Here is a 19,599-nt window from a genome sequence, read left to right on the forward strand (position 1 = left end):
CCATGCCAGGCTAATTTTTTTCATTTTTGTAGAGATGAGGATTCTCCTTATGTTGCCCAGACTGGTCCGGAACTCCTGGGCTCAAGTGATCCTCTGGCCTCTGATTCCCAAAGTGCTGGCATTACAGGCATGAGCCACTGCGGGTGTGTGTGTGTGTGTGTGTGTGTGTGTGTGTCGTGTGTGTGTGTGTGTGTGTGTGTGTGTCTCTCCGTGTGCGCTCGAGTGATCCTCCCGCCTCGGCCTCCCAAAGCGCTGGGATTACAGGCATGAGACACTGCACCCGGCCAATACACTTATGATTTTAATTATAATATTTACACCAATGAAAACACTAGTAAAAAGGTAAAACAGCTGCCAATTTAATGTGACCACTTAGTCTAAACAGGCTAGTAGAAATGAAGAAATTTTAACCTGTAAATGCAACAAAAAGCCAGAAATGAATGGGAAGACATTATGATCTCCAGAAAAGTTTGGCTAAATTTTCCCCAGCCCATTGTCTTAGCGGGGTAGGGAATTGCAGACGGCCCTTAAATATGGTCATTTTTGGTTGAGAACTCATGTGGAAAGTCCTCAAAACCAAATTCCAACTCCTGTTTTACTGTTTTTTCCCCTCGAGCTTGCTGAGTTGTCTTGGCTCTCCTGGAAAATACATGGCTCAAAAAATAAAATAGAAGTTTTAGCGGTGTGAATCTAGTAGTCGACTACAGGGGGTATTAAAAATAAACACTCCATCCCGGCTAACACGTGAAACCGCGTCTCTACGAAAAATACAAAAAAAAATTAGCCGGGCGTGGTGGTGGGTGCCTGTAGTCCCAGCTACTAGGGAGGCTGAAGCAGGAGAATGGCGTGAACCCGGGAGGCGGAGCTTGCAGTGAGCCGAGATCCTGCCACTGCACTCAAGCCTGGACGACAGTGCGAGACTCCTTCTCAAAAAATAAAAATAAAAAAAAAATAAAATTAATTAATTAAAAAAATTAAAACCACCACCAGAGCAAACACAGGGCTTACAATACCTTCCACTTGCTGTTTTATTTTACATAAAACCATGACGATTAAAAAGCTGGCCTCTCAGCTTTCCGGGTATTGGTTTGTTTTCCCCCTAAACTGTCGTTTTTATAGGCACTTGCACTGTCTTCTCAGCAGAATTGCCAATGGCCTTCCTCGAGTCCTACGTTTAGCGATTGGCAAGAATCACGCACTGACGGAGCTCGACTCCGGTGGGCACAAGGAAGTAGGCAAGGAAGCAGGAAGAAGCAAGAGGCGCACAGATGGGCGGGATCTGCACTGGAGACGGTGCGACCTTGCGGGGCGGTGCAAGCTGGCGGAACCCGCGTGAGCGGGGTTGGTGTTGCGAAGGGAACTAGTCCGGTGCAGGACGTGGGGCTCTTGCAGCTCAGCTGGTTCCGGCTGGGGAAGATGGCGGTAGCTGGGGCGGTGTCCGGGGAGCCGCTGGTGAACTGGTGCACCCAGCAGTTGCGGAAGACTTTCGGCCTGGATGTCAGCGAGGAGATCATTCAGTGAGAACAGTTCGGGTCCAAGCGGGGAAGGAGCTCTGGGATGTGCACTGCCTGAGCGAACCGGGAAGCGGGGAGGACTGAAAAGTTAAGAGAGAAATGTGATAAAGGGGCTGCAGTCTGTAGTCTGTAGGCGTCGAATTTTGGCCTCCACCTTTGTAGTTTAGTTTCTGGAATAGGGTGTCCGGCTCCACAATCTGCCGGTCGGGCTTTTTTCCTGGGAAGGCGCCCAATCTGTAATAATTAGAACTGCAAGGCTGTCCCAGGAGCCAGTTTCCTTTCTAGAGAGGAGGGGCAGGTCAAACTGTATTTCCTAACTTTGAACTCCTTACTCTTTTATTTATTTATTTATTATTATTGTTATTATTGAGACGGAGTCTCTGTCGCCGAGGCTGGAGTGCGGTGGCGCGATATTGGCTCACTGCAACCTCCGCCTTTCGGGTTCAGGTGATTCACCTGCCTCAGCCTCCCAAGTAGCTGGGATTACAGGCACGCACCACCACACCCGGCTAATTTTTTAAAATTTTTAGTAGAGTCGGGGTTTCACCATGTTGGCCAGACTAGTCTCCAGCTCCTGACCTCAAGTGATCCGCCCGCCCCGACCTCCCGAAGGCTGGGGTTACAGGCATGAGCCACCGCACCCAGATATACTCTGAACATTTTAGTCAGCCCAGTCTGAGTTGTGTCAGTAGAGCCAACAGGGTCAGCTGTGTCAATAGGATCTAGAATTTAAGTGGAAGCGGCGTGGTAGAGTACAAATAGCTTCTGACTCTGGAGTCTCAGGTTCTATATTCTGTTGTCGTTTATCTGTTTTAGAACCTAGGACAACTTAATTTTTCTCTCTGTACCCTGGTTTCTTTATTTATAAGATGAATCATTAGTAAAGCTTATCATGCTTTATGACGCCTATGAAATGGAGATGGTGAACATGACTTAATATCTACTTTCAACTGATTAAAGAACATTTGTTGCGCTACTGTTACACGCCAGGTGCTGGGGTAACAAAGACAAGACAGTTGGGTTCCCCTTCGTTGATGAGTGCTGAGGTTGGGGAAGTGAAGGGGCTTATTGGAGCACAAAATAAAGGATCCTTATTAAGATTTGAAAAACTCGGAAGGTTTATTGGAAAAGATGACTTTCACCCGAGAACTAAGGAATACACAGAGGTGGAGGTCCAAAGTGTTCAGGCAGGGGAGAAAACTACAAAAATGGGACTTGATCGAAGAACTGAAAGTGTTCCTTAATTTGATTCCTTGGTCACTGATGCTGAAACCTAAATTGCAGTTCTAGGGCTTTTGTAGGAAGTAAGATGAGTTTCTGAGTTTCGGAGAAAATAGACTTCTGGCAAGGAGACAGTTAAAGTAGGTTATTTTAATGGATTTTTTTGAGGCCCTAGGAGATGGCTCAAGCCCTTATTCCCAGCACTTTGGGAGGTGGAGGTGGAAGGATTGCTTGAGACTGAGAGTTGGAGACCAGCCTGGGCAACATAGCGAGGCCCTGTCTCTACAGAAATAAAAAAAGTAAACAACAAGATAAAGGATTTTTTTGAACACTAGAATAGACAACAAAACAAAACAGCGAAATCTTATGGTTTGGCTTTACCCTTGCTTGAACGCAGTCAGATTAAGTATTTAGTAGTTTTCAAGCATTTTTTAAAGCAGTGGAATGCTATCAAATGAAATAATGAAACTTTGCAATATATAAAACAGAAAAGTGTTTTTTACGAATATAAGTTTAAAATTTTCACTTTTTTTTTTTTTTTTTTTGAGGCAGAGTCTTACTCTGTTGCCCAGGCTGGAGTGCAGTGGTGCGATCTCAGCTCACTGCAACCTCCGCCTCCCAGGTTCAAGCGATTCTCCTGTCTCAGCCTGCCAAGCAGCCGGGATTACAGGTGCGCACCACCATGCCCGGCTAATTTTTGTGTTTTTAGTAGAGATGGGGTTTCACCATGTTGACCAGGGTGGTCTCCTGACCTCAGATGATCCAACCGCCTCAGCCTCCCAAAGTGCTGGGATTACAGGCATGAGCCACCACGCCTGGCCCAATTTTCACATATTTATTGTAAATATGTGTATTATATTAAATATTAAATATATTAAATATTAAATATATCAAATATATTAAATATATTAAATATGTGTATTATATTAAATACAGTATTAAAAAAAAAGATTGAGGTGGCCAGGTGCAGTGGTTCATGCGTGTAATCTAAGCACTTTGGGAGGCCGAGGCAGGCGGATCATTTGAAGTCAGGAATTTCAGACCAGCCTGGCCAACATGGCGAAACCCCCACTCTACTAAAAATACAAAACTTAGCCGGGTGTGGTGGAGCGTGCAGGTTGTCTCAGTTACTCGGAAGGCTGAGGCAGGAGAATCCCTTGAACACGGGGGCAGAGGTTGCAGTGAGCTGGTATCGCACCACTGCGCTCCATCCTGGGTGACAGAGTGAGACCTCATCTCAAAAAAAAAAAGAAAAAATAAAGATTGAGGCTATTTTTGATAATTAACAATTTGAAATAGGGTAAGAATGATAGGTGTAGTCTTCTCAGTCTAGAATCCAGTTGTATTTCGTTTGGATTACACAGTATCAAGAAAATGCGTTCTCAGGCCAGGCATGGTGGCTCACGCCTGTAATCCTAGCACTTTAGGAGGCCAAGGCAGGCGGACCACCTGAGGTCAGGAGTTCGAGACCAGCCTGGCCAACATGGTGAAACCCCATCTCTACTAAAAATACAAAAAAAAAATTAGCCAGGTGTGGTGGCGGGCACCTCTAATCCCAGCTACTCGGGAGGCTGACGCAGGAGAATCGCTTGAACCCAGGAGGCAGAGGTGTTGCAGTGAGCTGATATCTCACCACTGCACTCCAGCCTGGGTGACAGAGCGAGACTCCATCTCAAAAAAAAAAAAAAAAAAAATTATTTTCCCCCTGGGAAAGGGGGTCAGCACCCATCGGCATGTATTATGCTAAGATACTATTTGAAGCATTTGTTAGGTATTCACTAGTATTGCACAACAGGCTATTATGCCATGATGAAAGCATTTGCTGTGGCTTGCCTGGCATTTAATTGAGAATTACCCAGGTGTATGTACTACAGTAATGTACTAACTTGAACAATTTTATATGAGTGGCCTGAATTTTTGAAATAGCACAGAGCTCTTAACTTTTTTTTTTTTGTTCTTTTTTGAGACGGAGTCTCACTCTGTCGCCTAGGCTGGAGTGCAGTGGCAGGATCTCGGCTCACTGCAACCTCCACCTCCCAGGTTCAAGCAGTTCTCCTGCCTCAGCCTCCCCAGTAGCTTGGACTACAGGCTCGTGACACCATGCCCAGCTAATTTTTGTATTTTTAGTGGAGATGGGATTTCACCATGTTGGCCAGGATTGTCTGGGTCTCCTGACCTTGTGATCTGCCCGCCTCAGCCTCCCAAAGTGCTGGGATTACAGGCGTGAGCCACTGCACCTGGCCTTAACTTTCTAATTAGTGATACATTTATAAGACATAAATAGCTATACACAGAGTTAACAAAATAAACTTTGGTCCACAATCTGGATGAGTTCATATTATTTTGATAAGATTTGGTATATAACATATTTGGATGAATGTTGTTCTTTATTATACCTTGTTAAGTAGTTAAAATGACATTTATTCAAATGGTTCTGGAACTCTCTTCCCTGGTTGTTTGAAAAATACTCCAGGGTTGGCCAGGTGCAGTGGCTCAACCTGTAATCCCAGCACTTTGGGAGGCTGAGGCAGGTTGATCACTTGAGGTCAGGAGTTCAAGACCAGCCTGCCCAACACGGCAAAACCTTGTCTCTACTAAAAATTCAAAAAATTAGCCGGGCGCAGTGGTGCCCGCCTGCAGTCCCAGCTACTCAGGAGGCTGAGGCAGGAGAATTTCTTGAACCTAGGAGCCATAGGTTGCAGTGAACCGAGATAGCACCACTGCTCTCCAGCCTGGGTGACAGAGTGAGACTCTGTCTCAAAAAAAAAAAAAAAAAAAAAAGCCAGGTACAGTGGCTCAGCCTGTAATTCCAGCACTTTGGGAGGCTGAGGCGGGCGAATCACTTGAGGTCAGGACTTCGAGACCAGCCTGGCCAACATAGTGAAACCCTGTCTCTACTAAAAAAAAAAAAAGCAAAAACAAAAATTAGCCGGGTGTGGTTGTGCGCGCCTGTAATCCCAGCTACTCAGGAGGCTGAGGTAGGAGAATCACTTGAACCTGGGAAATGGAGTTTGCAGTGAGCTGAGATCGCACCACTGCACTCCAGCCTGGGAGACTGAGTGAGACTCTGTCTCAAAAAACAAAAAAACCCTCCAGGGTTAAATGATCCCTTGGGATTCCTTACAGTTTTGCAAGTCTTTGATAGCAGTTAATCTTTTGGTGGGGACTGGTAAGTTTGGGGATCAAGATGATTAAAATGTGTAAGTCCTGAAAAACCATTGTCTTTTCTAATCCATAGTAATTAGAAGATGCCTGTTTTTGGGGGGTGTGTGTGTATGTGTGTGTGTATTTTTAGTAGAGACGGGGTTTCACCACGTTGGCCAAGCTGGTCTCTAACTCCTAACCTCAGGTGATCCACCCGCCTCAGCCTCCCAAAGTGCTGGGAGCCACCATGCCCCACCGTTTTTGCTTGTTTGAGACAGAGTCTCATTCTGTTGCTCAGGCTGGAATGTAATGGCGCAATCATGGCTCTGCAGCCTTCACCTCTGAGACTCAAAGGATCCTTCCACTTCAGCTTCCCAAGTAGCTAGGACTACAGGCACATGCCTCCATACCTGGCTAATTTTAATCTTTCTTCTAGAGACAAGGTCTCCCTATGTTGCCCAGGCTGGTCTCTAACTCCTGGGCCCAAGTGATCCTCCAGCCTCAGCCTCCCAAATTGTTGGGATTACAGGCATGGGCTCCCGCACCCAGTCAGAATATTCTCTTAGTGAGGCCCAAAGGCACAAATTTGTTTACCTCTAGAGCATAATTCTGCAATTCCACCATTACACTGTGAAAAGAATGCAGTACATATGATACCAATCATAGGACAATTTCATAATTTTTTAAAAGATATAGCACTATGGTAATAATTTTTCTTGCATTCCATATCATTGTGTCTGAATTACAGTTTCTTCAGGTTTTACGCTGTTTTCAGTGTCTTGTATGTTAATTTTTTTTTTTTTTGAGAGGGAGTCTCGCTCGCCCAGGCTGGAGTGCAGTGGCGCGATCTCAGCTCACTGCAAGCTCTGTCTCCCGGGTTCACGCCATTCTCCTGCCTCAGCCTCCCGAGTAGCTGGGAGTACAGGCGCCTGCTACCATGCCCACCTAATTTTTTTTTTTTTTTTTGTATTTTTTTTTTAGTAGAGACAGGGTTTCACCATGTTAGCCAGGATGGTCTCCATCTCCGGACCTGGTGATCCACCCACCTCAGCCTCCCAAAGTGCTGGGATTACAGGCGTGAGCCACCGCGCCCGGCCACTTATGTGTTAATTTATAAGTAATTTTTATCACTTCTTTCTCCTGTAATGATAAGATGTTCACTGTGGAAAACTAAAAAAATCAGAAAAGGATAAAAAAGTAAACCAAAATTACCATAATAATTACAACCCAGAAATAAGCACTGTTTCTTTCTCTTTTTTCCCATATATATTATAATGTAATACATTTTAAAAACATCTTTATTGTAGGAAAAAAGAAAATAAAAATAAATTAAAACTACCTTTAATTCCATCACTCACTAGTAATCGTTTTGGTGTATAATGTTGTTTTTTTCCTACACATAAGCGTATGTATGTATACATTCATACCAGTTAGGATCATATTGTATTTCTAGTATCTAGCATAGTACTTGGCTCAGAGTAAACACTCTAATAGATTAATGAATGGTTTTTACTACCTAGATCTCTGTTAAGATTACTGAGAAACAGTGTAAGTTAGTCTTGTTTCAACAACTTATATCTTTGCCTCCTGAGGTATGTTTTGTCAATTGAGAGTGCTGAAGAGATACGAGAATATGTTACTGATCTCCTCCAGGGAAATGAAGGCAAAAAAGGTCAATTCATAGAAGAACTTATAACCAAATGGCAAAAGAATGATCAGGAGTTGATTTCTGATCCTTTGCAGCAGTGCTTCAAAAAAGATGGTAAGTTAATATAATTAAGCAAATGTTGAAATATTGGTAAGTGGGCAGGCTTAAAGAATTTTTTATTTTATTTTATTTTTTTGCCATCTTGTGTTTCTTCACAGCTAACTTAAACAGAATCATATGTATACATATTTTTAGTTCGGTTCTACTCAATCCGTAATGAATATTGCTCTAGTTGTTTTTCAACTTAGAAAATATCACAAAAAGGCCGGGCGCGGTGGCTCATGCCTGTAATCCCAGCACTTTGGGAGGCCGAGGCGGGCGGATCACGAGGTCAGGAAATCGAGACCATCCTGGCTAACACGGTGAAACCCCATCTCTACTAAAAATACAAAAAGTTAGCCAGGCATGGTTGGAGGCGCCTGTAGTCCCAGCTACTGGGGAGGCTGAGGCAGGAGAATGGCGTGAAACCGGGAGGTGGAGCTTGCAGTAAGCTGAGATAGTGCCACTGCACTCCAGCCTAGGCGACAGAGCGAGACTCCATCTTAAAAAAAAAAAAAAAGGAAAATATCACAAAAAAATGTGTGTTTACAGACACAAATGTGGCTTCAGAATAATTTGCAAATTTTATACATAAACATTTTTCAGTCATGTGCATACCTGGATGTAAGTAAAGTGTTGATTGACTGTAGTATGAATAGCATTTAGAGATAACTGCTTAAACAGTACAAAAGATGAGCACCAAACTAAATAATCTTAAGTTATTATGCAATCTACAATATCAGAATTTTGTTTGAGACAGGGTCTCCCTTTCATTGCCCAGGCTGGAGTGATGTGGCTTGATCCCAGCCCACTGCAGCCTCTGCTTCCTGGGCTCAGACGATTCTCCCACCTCAGCCTCCTGAGTAGCTGGGACTACAGGCGTGTGTTACCACACCTGGCTAATTTTTGTATTTTTTTCTAGAGATAGGGTCTCACTCTGTTGTCCAGGGTGCTCTCAAACCCCTTGGTTCAAACGATCCACCTGTCTCGGCCTCTCAAAGTGCTGGGATTATGCATGTGAGCCACTAAGCCTGATTTTAGGAATATCAGATTTTAATTTAACTTCTTAATCCCAGCCACTTGTTTGAGTTCTTTTTCATTGACTGCACTCTTGAAAATGATGATTTAAATTTAATTCTGGTTTGACAGGAAAAGATAATTAAAAATCTTCATGACGATATCTTGACTCTAAATATTAACCATCACTTTAGTTTATTAGCTATATTAGTTCACCAGGAATCCTCTTATCAATCTGTGTGTGTGTGTATTTTTTTTTTTCTATCTTTAAAGAAATTTTAGATGGGCAGAAATCAGGTGACCATCTAAAGCGGGGTAGGAAGAAAGGGAGAAACAGACAGGAAGTTCCTGCATTTACGGAACCTGACACGACTGCAGAGGTTAAAACACCTTTTGATTTGGCCAAGGTGAGTGCTTATAGATTGAAGCTTTTTCTGACTATTGGAGAAGAGGAAGTGACTAATACATTTCAGAGACCAAAGTGTACAAATTGGTCTAGAATGGCAATTTTTCAACAAATGCATGAATTTTAGGGAGAAAAAGTTATATGTACTCCTTTCTATATGGTAGATTTTTTGTTTGGTAACCTGATTAGTATTATAAAGACATCTTTGCTTTTTTTTTTTTTTTTTTTCCAGGACAGAGTCTTGCTCTGTTTCCAGTCTGGAGTGCAGTGGTGCGATCTCTGCTCATTGCAACCTCCGTTTCCTGGGTTCAAGCGATTCTCCTGCTTCAGTCTCCCGAATAGCTGGGACTACAGGCATGCACCACCATACCCAGCTAATTTTTTTTTTTTTTTTTTTTTTGAGACAGAGTCTCACTCTGTCGCCCAGGCTGGAATGCAGTGGTGCAATCTCAGCTCACCACAACCTCTGCCGCCTGGGTTCAAGCGATTCTCCTGCCTTAGCCTCCTGAGTAGCTGGGACTACATGCATACACTGCCATGCCCAGCTAATTTTTCGTATTTTAGTAGAGATGGGGTTTCACCAAGTTGCCCAAGCTGGTCTTGAACTCCTGAGCTCAGGCAATCCACCCACCTTGGCCTCCCAAAGTGCTAGGATTACAGGCGTGAGCCACCGCACCTGGCCCTGTTTTTGAACTTTAAATAAATGGAGCTAAATAGTGTGTACTCTTATATCTAGCTGCTTTTTTTTTTTTTTTTTTTTTTTTTTTTTCCGAGATGGAGTCTTGCTCTGTCACCCAGGCTGGAGTGCAGTGGTGCAATCTTGGCCCACTGCAACCTCTGCCTCCCTGGTTCAAGCGATTCTCCTGCCTCAGTCTCCTGAGTAGCTGGGATTACAGGCGCGCATGCTACCACACCCAGGTAATTTTTGTATTTTTTTAGTAGAGATGGGGTTTCACCATGTTGGCCAGGCTGGTCTTGAACTCCTGACCTCAAGCAATCTGCCTGCCTTGGCCTCTCAAAGTGCTGGGATTACAGGCGTGAGCAACTGTGCCCAGCCAGTGTCTAGCTTCTTTCAATTTATGAGATTCATCTCTACTCTGGGCAGCTATACTTTCTCATTCTCATTGCTACACAGAATTTTATGAAGTGATATACATCACAATTTATCCATTCTATTATTTGGATAGTTTCCAATTCCAATGCAACAGTGAACATTCTTGTATGTATTTTTGGTGAACATATTTACACATTTCTGTTTAGTATATATCTAGGAGTTGAATTGCTGTGTCATAGAACATGCATATGTTCAACTTCAGTTGATATGAGTTTGCAGGACTGCCAGCAGTGTATGAGAGGTCTAATTCTTTTGTATCTTTGCTAACACTTCATATTTTCTCTTTTTCAGTTTAGCCATTCTGGTTGGTATTTAGTGGTATTGCATTTTGTTTTCGTTTTTGCATTATTTTGACGACTAATGAAATTGAGCACTTTTTCATATGCCTGTTAGTCATTAGGATATCTTTTGTTATGAAGTTCTTATTAGGTTTTTTTGCCCTTTTTTTTTTTGGAGATGGGATCTCGCTCTGTTGCCCAGTGGTGCGAACTCGACTAACTGCAACCTCCACCTTCTGTTTTTCTATTGTATTGTCTGTCCTTTTCTTACTGGTTTCTGATTGAGTCAACTTTGTATTTATTTTTCTTATTTTATTGATTGCCCATATTTCCAAATCTGTGAATATCATCTGCTTTTAGAGGCATTCTTGTTTCTTATGATCTCCAATTTAGCTGTGCTTAAAGATGTCATATAAACAGATTTAACTGCTACATTTACCTTCCACTAGCCATAGTAATGGGCTGAAAGCTACTAGCAGAAAAGACAAGGTAATTATCAGCTAGTTTTTGTAGAGTATAACCTTTCCTCAGAACCTTGATTATAACTAATTTGTATTTCTTCCTTTCCCTGCCTTCTTTCTTGGTTCTTGGATATTATATAAGTTGTTATTGAACAGAACTGAGCATTTTCTCCCTTGACTTTTTACATTGTCATTAATTATTTGATGTTATTTTGATGTCTTTGTACGATTAGGCACAAGAGAACAGCAACTCCGTAAAAAAGAAGACAAAGTTTGTCAATTTATACACAAGAGAGGGACAGGACAGGCTTGCAGTCCTGCTCCCTGGTCGCCACCCTTGTGATTGCCTGGGCCAGAAGCACAAGCTCATCAATAACTGTCTGATCTGTGGGCGCATTGTCTGTGAACAAGAAGGCTCAGGCCCTTGCTTATTCTGTGGCACTCTGGTAAATTATTTCTTTTCTATTTTATTTTACTGTGCTTTGTGTTAATACGCGGGGCCATTCAGATCTCAAGTAATTTCTCTTTTTTTTTTTTTTTGTTGAGACGGAGTCTCACTTTGTCGCCCAGGCTGGAGTGCAGTGGCACAATCTCGGCTCGCTGCAGGCTCCGCCTCCCGGGTTCATGCCATTCTCCTGCCTTAGCCTCCTGAGTAGCTGGGACTACAGGTGCCCGCCACCACGCCCAGCTAATTTTTTGTATTTTTAGTAGAGACGGGGTTTTACAGTGTTAGCCAGGATGGTCTCGATCTCCTGACCTTGTAATCTGCCTGCCTCGGCCTCTCAAAGTTCTGGGATTACAGGCATCAGCCACCATGCCTGGCCTTCTCTTTTTCTTAGTAAATTTCTTCCCTAAAATATCCAGTGAACTCGAGTATCAGGGATATGATTAGTTAGAAACCCAAGGTTAGGCCAGGCACAGTGGCACACGCCTGTAGTCCCAACACTTTGGGAAGCCAAGGTGGGTTTTGGGAGGCTGAGGTGGGAGGATCACTTGAGCCCAGGAGTTTGAGACTAGCCTGGGCAATATGGGAAGACCCTGTCTCTACAAAAAAAAAAAAAAATATTTTTAATTAGCTGTGCTGGGTATGGTGGTGCATACCTGTGGTAGCAGTTACATGAGGGGCTGAAATGGGAGCTTCACTTGATCCCAAGACGTCCAGGCTGCAGTGAGAGAGAGAGTCCTTGTCTCAGAAGAAAGAAAGAACCCCAGGTTATATCCTAGTACTGAGGCCATTAATGAGAAGGGTTTGAGAACATACATTGTTGAGCGATCCAAGGGCTAGGAGCCACTGTGACAGAATCCTCAGATCATTATAGCTTCTATTTCCAGGATTCCACCTTGTCATAGCTCTGCTTTGTCTGAGAGAATGACCTCAAGAATGTAGTGATAATGACTCACAAAAACCCTTAATGAGCTATCTAATTTTACCAAGTTGAGCTGGCTGTCAGAAGCAATGACATTTGGTGTTGGTAAAGGCATCCATTTTATATTACTTCATTTTCTCCTCTTTTCTGATGGGGCCCTTAATTTTTTCTTTTTTCTTTTTTTTTTTTTTTTTGAGACGGAGTCTCACTCTGTCGCCCAGGCTGGAAAGCAGTGGCGCAATCTCGGCTCACTGCAACCTCTGCCTCCTGGGTTCAAGCAATTCGCCTGTCTCAGCCTCCCTAGTAGCTGGGACAACAGGCGCACACCACCACGCCCGGCTAATTTTTTGTATTTTTAGTAGAGACAGGGTTTCACCATATTGGTCAAGCTGGTCTCGGAACTCCTGACCTCAGGTGATCCACCCATCTTAGTCTGCCAAAGTGCTGGGATTATAGGCGTGAGCCACCGTGCCTGGTGGGACCCTTAATTTTTTTCATATTCTCAGAATAAGCTAATAGACAATGGATGACCTGAAAAATGTAGTGTCTACCAATAAAAGTGTCCATTAAATGGCAGTAAATCTCCTCCCATATGGAGCTTTCTTTTTAGAGCAAGCTCTTATAGCTGCTGGCAGGAACTCTGTGTGTCATTGAGGCAACTGCTAGGAAGTATTGTACAGTGTTTTCACCTAGGTCCCTTGAAGTAATGTAAAGCAGATTGGCCTCGAAGTTTGTTTGTTTTGTTTGTTTGTTTTTTGAGATGGAGTCTCACTCTCTTGCCCAGCCTGGAGTGCAGTGGCTCACTGCAACTTCCGCCTCCTGGGTTCAAGTTCAAGCGATTCTCCTGCGTTAGCCTCTCAAGTAGCTGGGATTACAGGTGCTCACTACCACGCCCAGCTAATTTTTGTATTTTTAGTAGAGACAGGGTTTCTCCGTATTGACCAGGCTGGTCTTGAACTCCTGACCTCAGGTGATCTACCTGCCTCGGCCTCCCAAAGTGCTGGGATTACAGGCATGAGCCACTGCGCCTGGCCCTTGTTTGTTTTTTAGGAAGAGTCTCAGGCCAGGCATGCTGGCTTATGTCTGTAATCCCAGCACTTCGGGAGGCTGAGTTGGGAGGATGACTTGAGACCGGGAGGTGGAGGTTGCAGTGAGCAGAGATGGTGCCACCGCACTCCAGTCTGGGTGACAAAGCCACACCCTGACTCAAAAAAAGAAAAAAAAGAAGAAAAAATAACGTACTTTCAAAGGATAAATATTTCCCACTGTTGAGAATACTGGATAAAACATATGAGACTTTACCATAAAAAGCAACCCAGTTCTAATCATGAAGCCCAAATCTGACAAGAGAAGTTTATTATAAGAAGATGTCTTATTAGAAAGAACCAGAAGCCAGGTATGGTGGCTGATGCCTATAATCCCATTGCTTTCGGAGGCTGAGGAGGGAAGACTGCTTGAGTCCAGGAGTTCAGGACCAGCCTGGGCAACATGGCAAAACCTCATATCTACAAAGAAGTCCCAGCTCCTAAGTAGCTGGGACTACAGGCACACACCACCACGCCAGGCTAATTTTTGTATTTTTTTGTTGAAATGGGGTTTGGCCATGTTGCCCAGGCTGGTCTCGAATTCCTGCACTCAAGCAATCTGCCCACCTCAGCCTCCCAAAGTGCTGGGATTACAGTCATGAGCCACTGTCCCCAGCCTTTTTTTTTTTTTTTTTCCTAAACCATTAAGTCATTCAGGGACATGTGCAGTGATATAAGTTTTTTGTTTGGGTCATAAAAAAGAAATGGAAAGAGATCTGGAGAAAACTCATTTGCATTTTTATATTTTGGTGTGTTTGGATTAAAAAACACCAGTAGTCTCATTATTTTATCATCATCTAATGTGTAATTTCAGGTTACTTTTAGATATATCAAGAAAACAATATAATTTAACTATTGGATCACATGTCTTACTCTTATTATTTTACAGGTGTGTACTCATGAGGAACAAGATATTTTACAGCGTGACTCAAACAAGAGCCAGAAACTGCTAAAGAAACTCATGTCAGGTAGACAGCAGTCTTGTAATTGGAACACTGGGATGATGGGTACCTTGTTGCATCTGTGGTTGTTTCTCTTTTCTGTATCCTGGAGTGCAAGATGCAGTTTATTCACTCATTCTCAGTTTTTTTTGTTTTTGTTTTTTTTTTGAGGTGGAGTCTCACTCTTATCGCCCAGGCTGGAGTGCAGTGACGCGATCTCAGCTCACTGCAACCTCCGCCTCCTGGGTTCAAGTGATTCTCCTGCCTCAAACTCCCGAGTAGCTGGGATTACAGGCATGTGCCACCACGCGTAGCTAATATTTACTTTTTTTTTGAGATGGAGTCTCGCTCTGTCACCCAGGCTGGAGTGCAGTGGCGCCAATCTCGGCTCACTGCAACCTCTGCCTCCTGGGTTCAAGCAATTCTCCTGCCTCAGCCTACCAAGTAGCTGGGACTACAGGCACATGCCACCATGCCCAGCTAATTTTTTGTATTTTTAGTAGAGATGGGGTTTCACCATGTTAGCCAGGATGGTCTGACCTCGTGATCTGCCTACCTTGGCCTCCCGAAGTGCTGAGATTACAGGACGGTCTTGATCTCCTGACCTCGTGATCCGCCCACCTTGGCCTCCCAAAGTGCTGAGATTACAGGCATAAGCCACCGCGCCCAGCCAATATTTACATTTTTTTAGTAGAGATGGGGTTTTGCCATGTTGGCCAGGCTGGTCTTGAACTCATGACCTCAAGTGATCTGCCTGCCTTGGCTTCCCAAAGCACTGGGATTACAGGTGTGACCCACTGTGCCTGGCCTATTCACTCATTCTATAAGCATCTATTTTTTAGAAAAATTATTAAGACTACATAACATTGAACAGCAAAATAAATAATAGTATTACATTATAATCTAAAGAATAAAATTAATATCCATGTGACCATACTTGTATAAATAACTGAATAAGTTAATAAAATGGAGAAAGGACAACTCTTCTTATAAAAGAATTCCAGTTAATAAAGTACAAGAAATGAAAATACTAGAAAATCACAATTAGAACACTACAGTAGTAACTGCCACAAGCACGATCCACCAATGGATACTGAAATTATTGGTTGAAAGTTTAAGAACAAGAGATTTACAATGTCATGAAAGACAAGAAAAGATTAAAGAAATGTCACAGATCGGAGTAGACTAAGGATATATATGACGACTAATTGCAGTATATATCTAGTATTAGATCCTAGAACAGAAAAATGACATTAATGGGAAAAAAGTGTTAAAATCCAAATAGTCTGTTTATAGTGTTATACCAATGTTAATTTCTTGGTTTTGATAATTGATAGTTTTGTAAGATAAGATGATAACATTAAAGGAAGCTATGTGAAGGTTATATAGGAACTCTACTTATTTTCTAATTATTTTTATGCCTTTATGCTTGAAACACACCTGACAAAAATGGTTAAGGACATTTTTTTTTTTGAGACGGAGTTTCACTCTTTATGCCCAGGCTGGAGTGCAGTGGTGTGATCTCGGCTTACCGCAACCTTCGCCTCCCGGGTTCAAGCGATTCTTCTGCCTCCGCCTCCCCAGTAGCTGGGATTACAGGCATGCCCCACCACCCTGGCTAATTTTGTGTTTTTAGTAGAGACGGGGTTTCTCCATGTTGGTCAGGCTGGTCTTGAACTCCCGACCTCAGGTGATCCACCCACCTCAGCCTCCCAAAGTGCTGGGATTAAGGTGTGAGCCACCATGCCCGGCCAACATTTTTTTTTCTTTCTTTCTTTTTTTTTTTTTCTGAGACGGAGTTTTGCTCTTGTTGCCCAGGCTGGAGTGCAATGGCGCGATCTCGGCTCACTGCAACCTCCGCCACCTGGGTTCAAGTGATTCTCCTGCCTCAGCCTCTCGAGTAGCTGGGATTATAGGCGCATGCCACCATGTCCAGCTAATTTTTTTGCATTTTTAGTAGAGATGGGGTTCCCCCATGTTGACTAGGCTGGTCTTGAACTCCTGACCTCAGGTGATCTGCCCACCTCAACCTCCCAAAGTGCTGAGATTACAGGTGTGAGCCACCGCACTCGGTCATTTAAAGACATTATTTTTATCTATTATTTAGTTAGTTAGTTTTCAGATGGGGTCTCGCTGTGTCACCCAGGCTGGAGTGCAGTGGCGTGGTCTCGGCTCGCTGCAAGCTCCACCTCCCAGGTTCATGCCATTCTCCTGCCTCAGCTTCCTGAGTAGCTGACTGGCGACGCCCGCCACCATGCCCGGCTAATTTTTTTGTATTTTTTTAGTATAGATGGTGTTTCACCGTGTTAGCCAAGATGGTCTTGATCTCCTGACCTTGTGATCCACCTGCCTCGGCCTCCCAAAGTGCTGAGATTACAGGCGTGAGCCACCGCACCCCTATTTTTTATTTTTTTTAGACAGAGTCTCGCTCTGTTGCCTGGGCTGGAGTGCAGTGGCGCGATCTTGGCTGACTGCAACCTCCGCCTCCTGGGTTCAAGTGATTCTCCTGCCTCAGCCTGCCAGGTAGCTGGGACTACAGGCGTGCACCACTACACCCAGCTAAATTTTGTATTTTTAGTAGAGATGGGGTTTCACCATGTTGGTTGGCCATGATGGTCTTGATCTCTTGACCACGATCGTGATCCACCCGCCTTGGCCTCCCAAAGTGCTGGAATTACAGGCATGAGCCACCGTGCCCAGCAGTTAAGGACATTATTAAAAAGAAAAACAATATACTCATTGCTCACTACTTACGCAGATATTTCATTTTGTTCCTACCTTGATTCATAGTAGTTTTTGTTTTATATCGACAGATTGCTTGGGATTGTAATGTAGTAATCTGTGTAAAAACATTTGTTTTTCCATTTTTCCAACTAATTCATAATTAGCTGCCATCTTGCTATATATTCATAATTGTTTTTAGTAGCTAAAAATAGTCTTTTAACTTGGTTTATTATAGTATGATTATTTCCTAATTACTGGATATTTGTTTCCAAATTTTAAATAATATCACAAATTGTCACCTTTATTAACATAGCTTTTGATTTACTTCCTTGTGATAAATTCCTAAGAATAATGTTACTACGTCAAATAATGTGATCTTTTTTTGACACTTGAGATGTGTTTGCCAGATTATTTTGTCAAAATATATAAATTGCTGGGCACGGTGGCTCATGCCTGTAATCCTAGCACTTTGAGAGGCCGAGACGGGCGGATCACCTGAGGTTGGGAGTTTGAGACCAGCCTGACCAATGTGGAGAAACCCCGTCTCTACCAAAAATACAAAATTAGCAGGGCGTGGTGGCGCATGCCTATAATTCCAGCTACTTGGGAGGCTGAGGCTGGGAATTGCTTGAACCCTGGAGGCAGAGGTTGCAGTGAGCCGAGATTGCACCATTGCACTCCAGCCTGGGCAACGAGAGTGAAACTCCATCTCAAAAAAAAAAAAAATCATATTAATCTATAGCAATATTAGCATTGTACCCAGAAACCTGTTCACTCTTGAGTTTTGACATTTCAAATTTGTTTTAGTTGTAAAAGGCTGTAATTTTATTTATTTATTTTTATTTTTATTTATTTTTTTTTTTTTTTGAGACAGTCTCTGTCACCTAGGCTGGAGTGTGGTGGCGTGATTTTGGCTCACTGCAACTTCTGCCTCCCAGGTTCAAGCAATTCTCCTGCCTCAGCCTCCTGAGTAGCTGGGATTGCAGGCGCCTGCCACCACACCCAGCTAATTTTTGCATTTTTAGTAGAGACAGGGTTTTGCCATGTTGGCTGGGCCTCCTGACCTCAGGTGATCCACCCACCTTGGCCTCCCAAAATGCTGGGATTGCAGGCATGAATCACTGTGCCCGGCCTGTAATTTTATTATTAATGAGGTTGCACGTGCCCCTATATTTTTTTCAATTAGATTTTAAGGTAATCATTCTGAGAAAAAATAGTTCTGATTGTACATACTTTCCTTGTTTGTTTGTTTTTAGACAGTCTCTGTCAGGCTGGAGTACATTGGTATGAACACATTTTACTGCAGCTATTCTCCTGCCTCAGCCTCCCAAGTAGCTGGATCTACAGGCTTGTACCACCATGTCTGGCTAATTTTTAAATTGTTTGTACAGATGGGCTCTCACCATGTTGCCCAGGCTAGTCTTGAACTCCTAGGCTCAAGTGATCCTCCCACCTCAGCCTCCCAAAGTGCTGCAATTACAGGAGTGAGCCACTGCACCCAGCCACCTAACCCATTTTGGATCTTGGGTGTATCATAATCTATGGCTCTCTTTTCTGGGATATACAAATTTACAATATGCTGTCAAAGAAGAAAACATGACCATGGAATCAATGTTGGCTTTAGAGTTATACTTGAGCTCAGATTTTGTTTCTATGGTCTAATTTCTTTTTCTTTTTTTTTTTTTTTTTTTGAGATGGAGTCTTTCTCTGTCGCCCAAGCTGGAGTGCAGTGGCGCGGTCTCGGCTCACTGTAAGCTCTGCATCCCAGGTTCACGCCATTCTCCTGCCTCAGCCTCCGGAGTAGCTGGGACTACAGGTGCCCACCACCACGCCTGGCTAATTTTTTGTATTTTTAGTGGAGACAGGGTTTCACCGTGTTAGCCAGGATGGTCTCAATCTCCTGACCTCATGATCCGCCCGCCTCAGCCTCCCAAAGTGCTGGGATTACAGGCGTGAGCCACTGCGCCCGGCCACTGGTCTAATTTCTAACTGTGTGAACTCAGTAAATTTATAGTCATCTCTGAACTTCAGTTACTTTATCTGTAAAATAAAGATAGTACAAACTGTCTTACAGGGTTATTGTGAAAATTAAATAACATGTATACTAAGTGCCTCAGCATTTAGCAGGTTCTCATTAAACTGAAACTGTTCATTTTTTCTGCCCCTTTTGTGAAATTTTCTTTTTTCTTCCATTATTTAGTGTTTAGTTTTGATAATATAAACGTATATTTAGGCTGGCATGATGGATCATGTCTGGAATCCCAGTACTTTGAGATGCTCAGTTGGGAGGATTGCTTGAAGCCAGGACTTTGAGACCAGCCTGAGCAACATAGTGAGACCCCCTCTCTACAAAAATTTAAAAATTCAGACACAATGGCATGTGCCTGTTGTCTCAGCTACTCAGGAGGCTGAGGTGGGAGGATCGCCTGAGCCTAAGAGTTTGAGACTGCAGTGAGCTATGATCACACTACTGCACTCCAGACTGGGCAACAGCATTAGATCCTGTCTTGAAAAAACATATACTTAAAGGTAATATTCAGCAAATTTTTTTTCACTGAGATGGCATTTTTATGTCACATT

General features: G+C 43.3%; 1 protein-coding gene across 3 annotated transcripts in view; it reads left to right on the forward strand.

Moving 5' to 3' along the window:
* The first annotated feature begins 344 nt into the window (after positions 1-344).
* Positions 345-19,599, forward strand: part of TRIP4 (thyroid hormone receptor interactor 4) — a 70,135-nt gene continuing 50,880 nt past the window's right edge. The window contains exons 1-5 of one of the 3 annotated variants that reach the window (XM_002825545.5): positions 345-1,517; positions 7,472-7,641; positions 8,917-9,050; positions 11,136-11,348; positions 14,244-14,322. In XM_002825545.5, coding sequence (XP_002825591.2) covers positions 1,417-1,517; positions 7,472-7,641; positions 8,917-9,050; positions 11,136-11,348; positions 14,244-14,322 — 697 coding nt within the window. In that variant the 5' untranslated portion in view covers positions 345-1,416. Of the gene's footprint in view, positions 1,602-7,471; positions 7,642-8,916; positions 9,051-11,135; positions 11,349-14,243; positions 14,323-19,599 lie in introns of all 3 variants that reach the window. The other 2 variants (XM_024232271.3, XM_024232273.3) reach the window with 2 other exon arrangements.

This window comes from Pongo abelii, chromosome 16, assembly GCF_028885655.2.
Source record: "Pongo abelii isolate AG06213 chromosome 16, NHGRI_mPonAbe1-v2.0_pri, whole genome shotgun sequence".
In the NCBI taxonomy this organism is placed as follows: Eukaryota; Metazoa; Chordata; class Mammalia; order Primates; family Hominidae; genus Pongo; species Pongo abelii.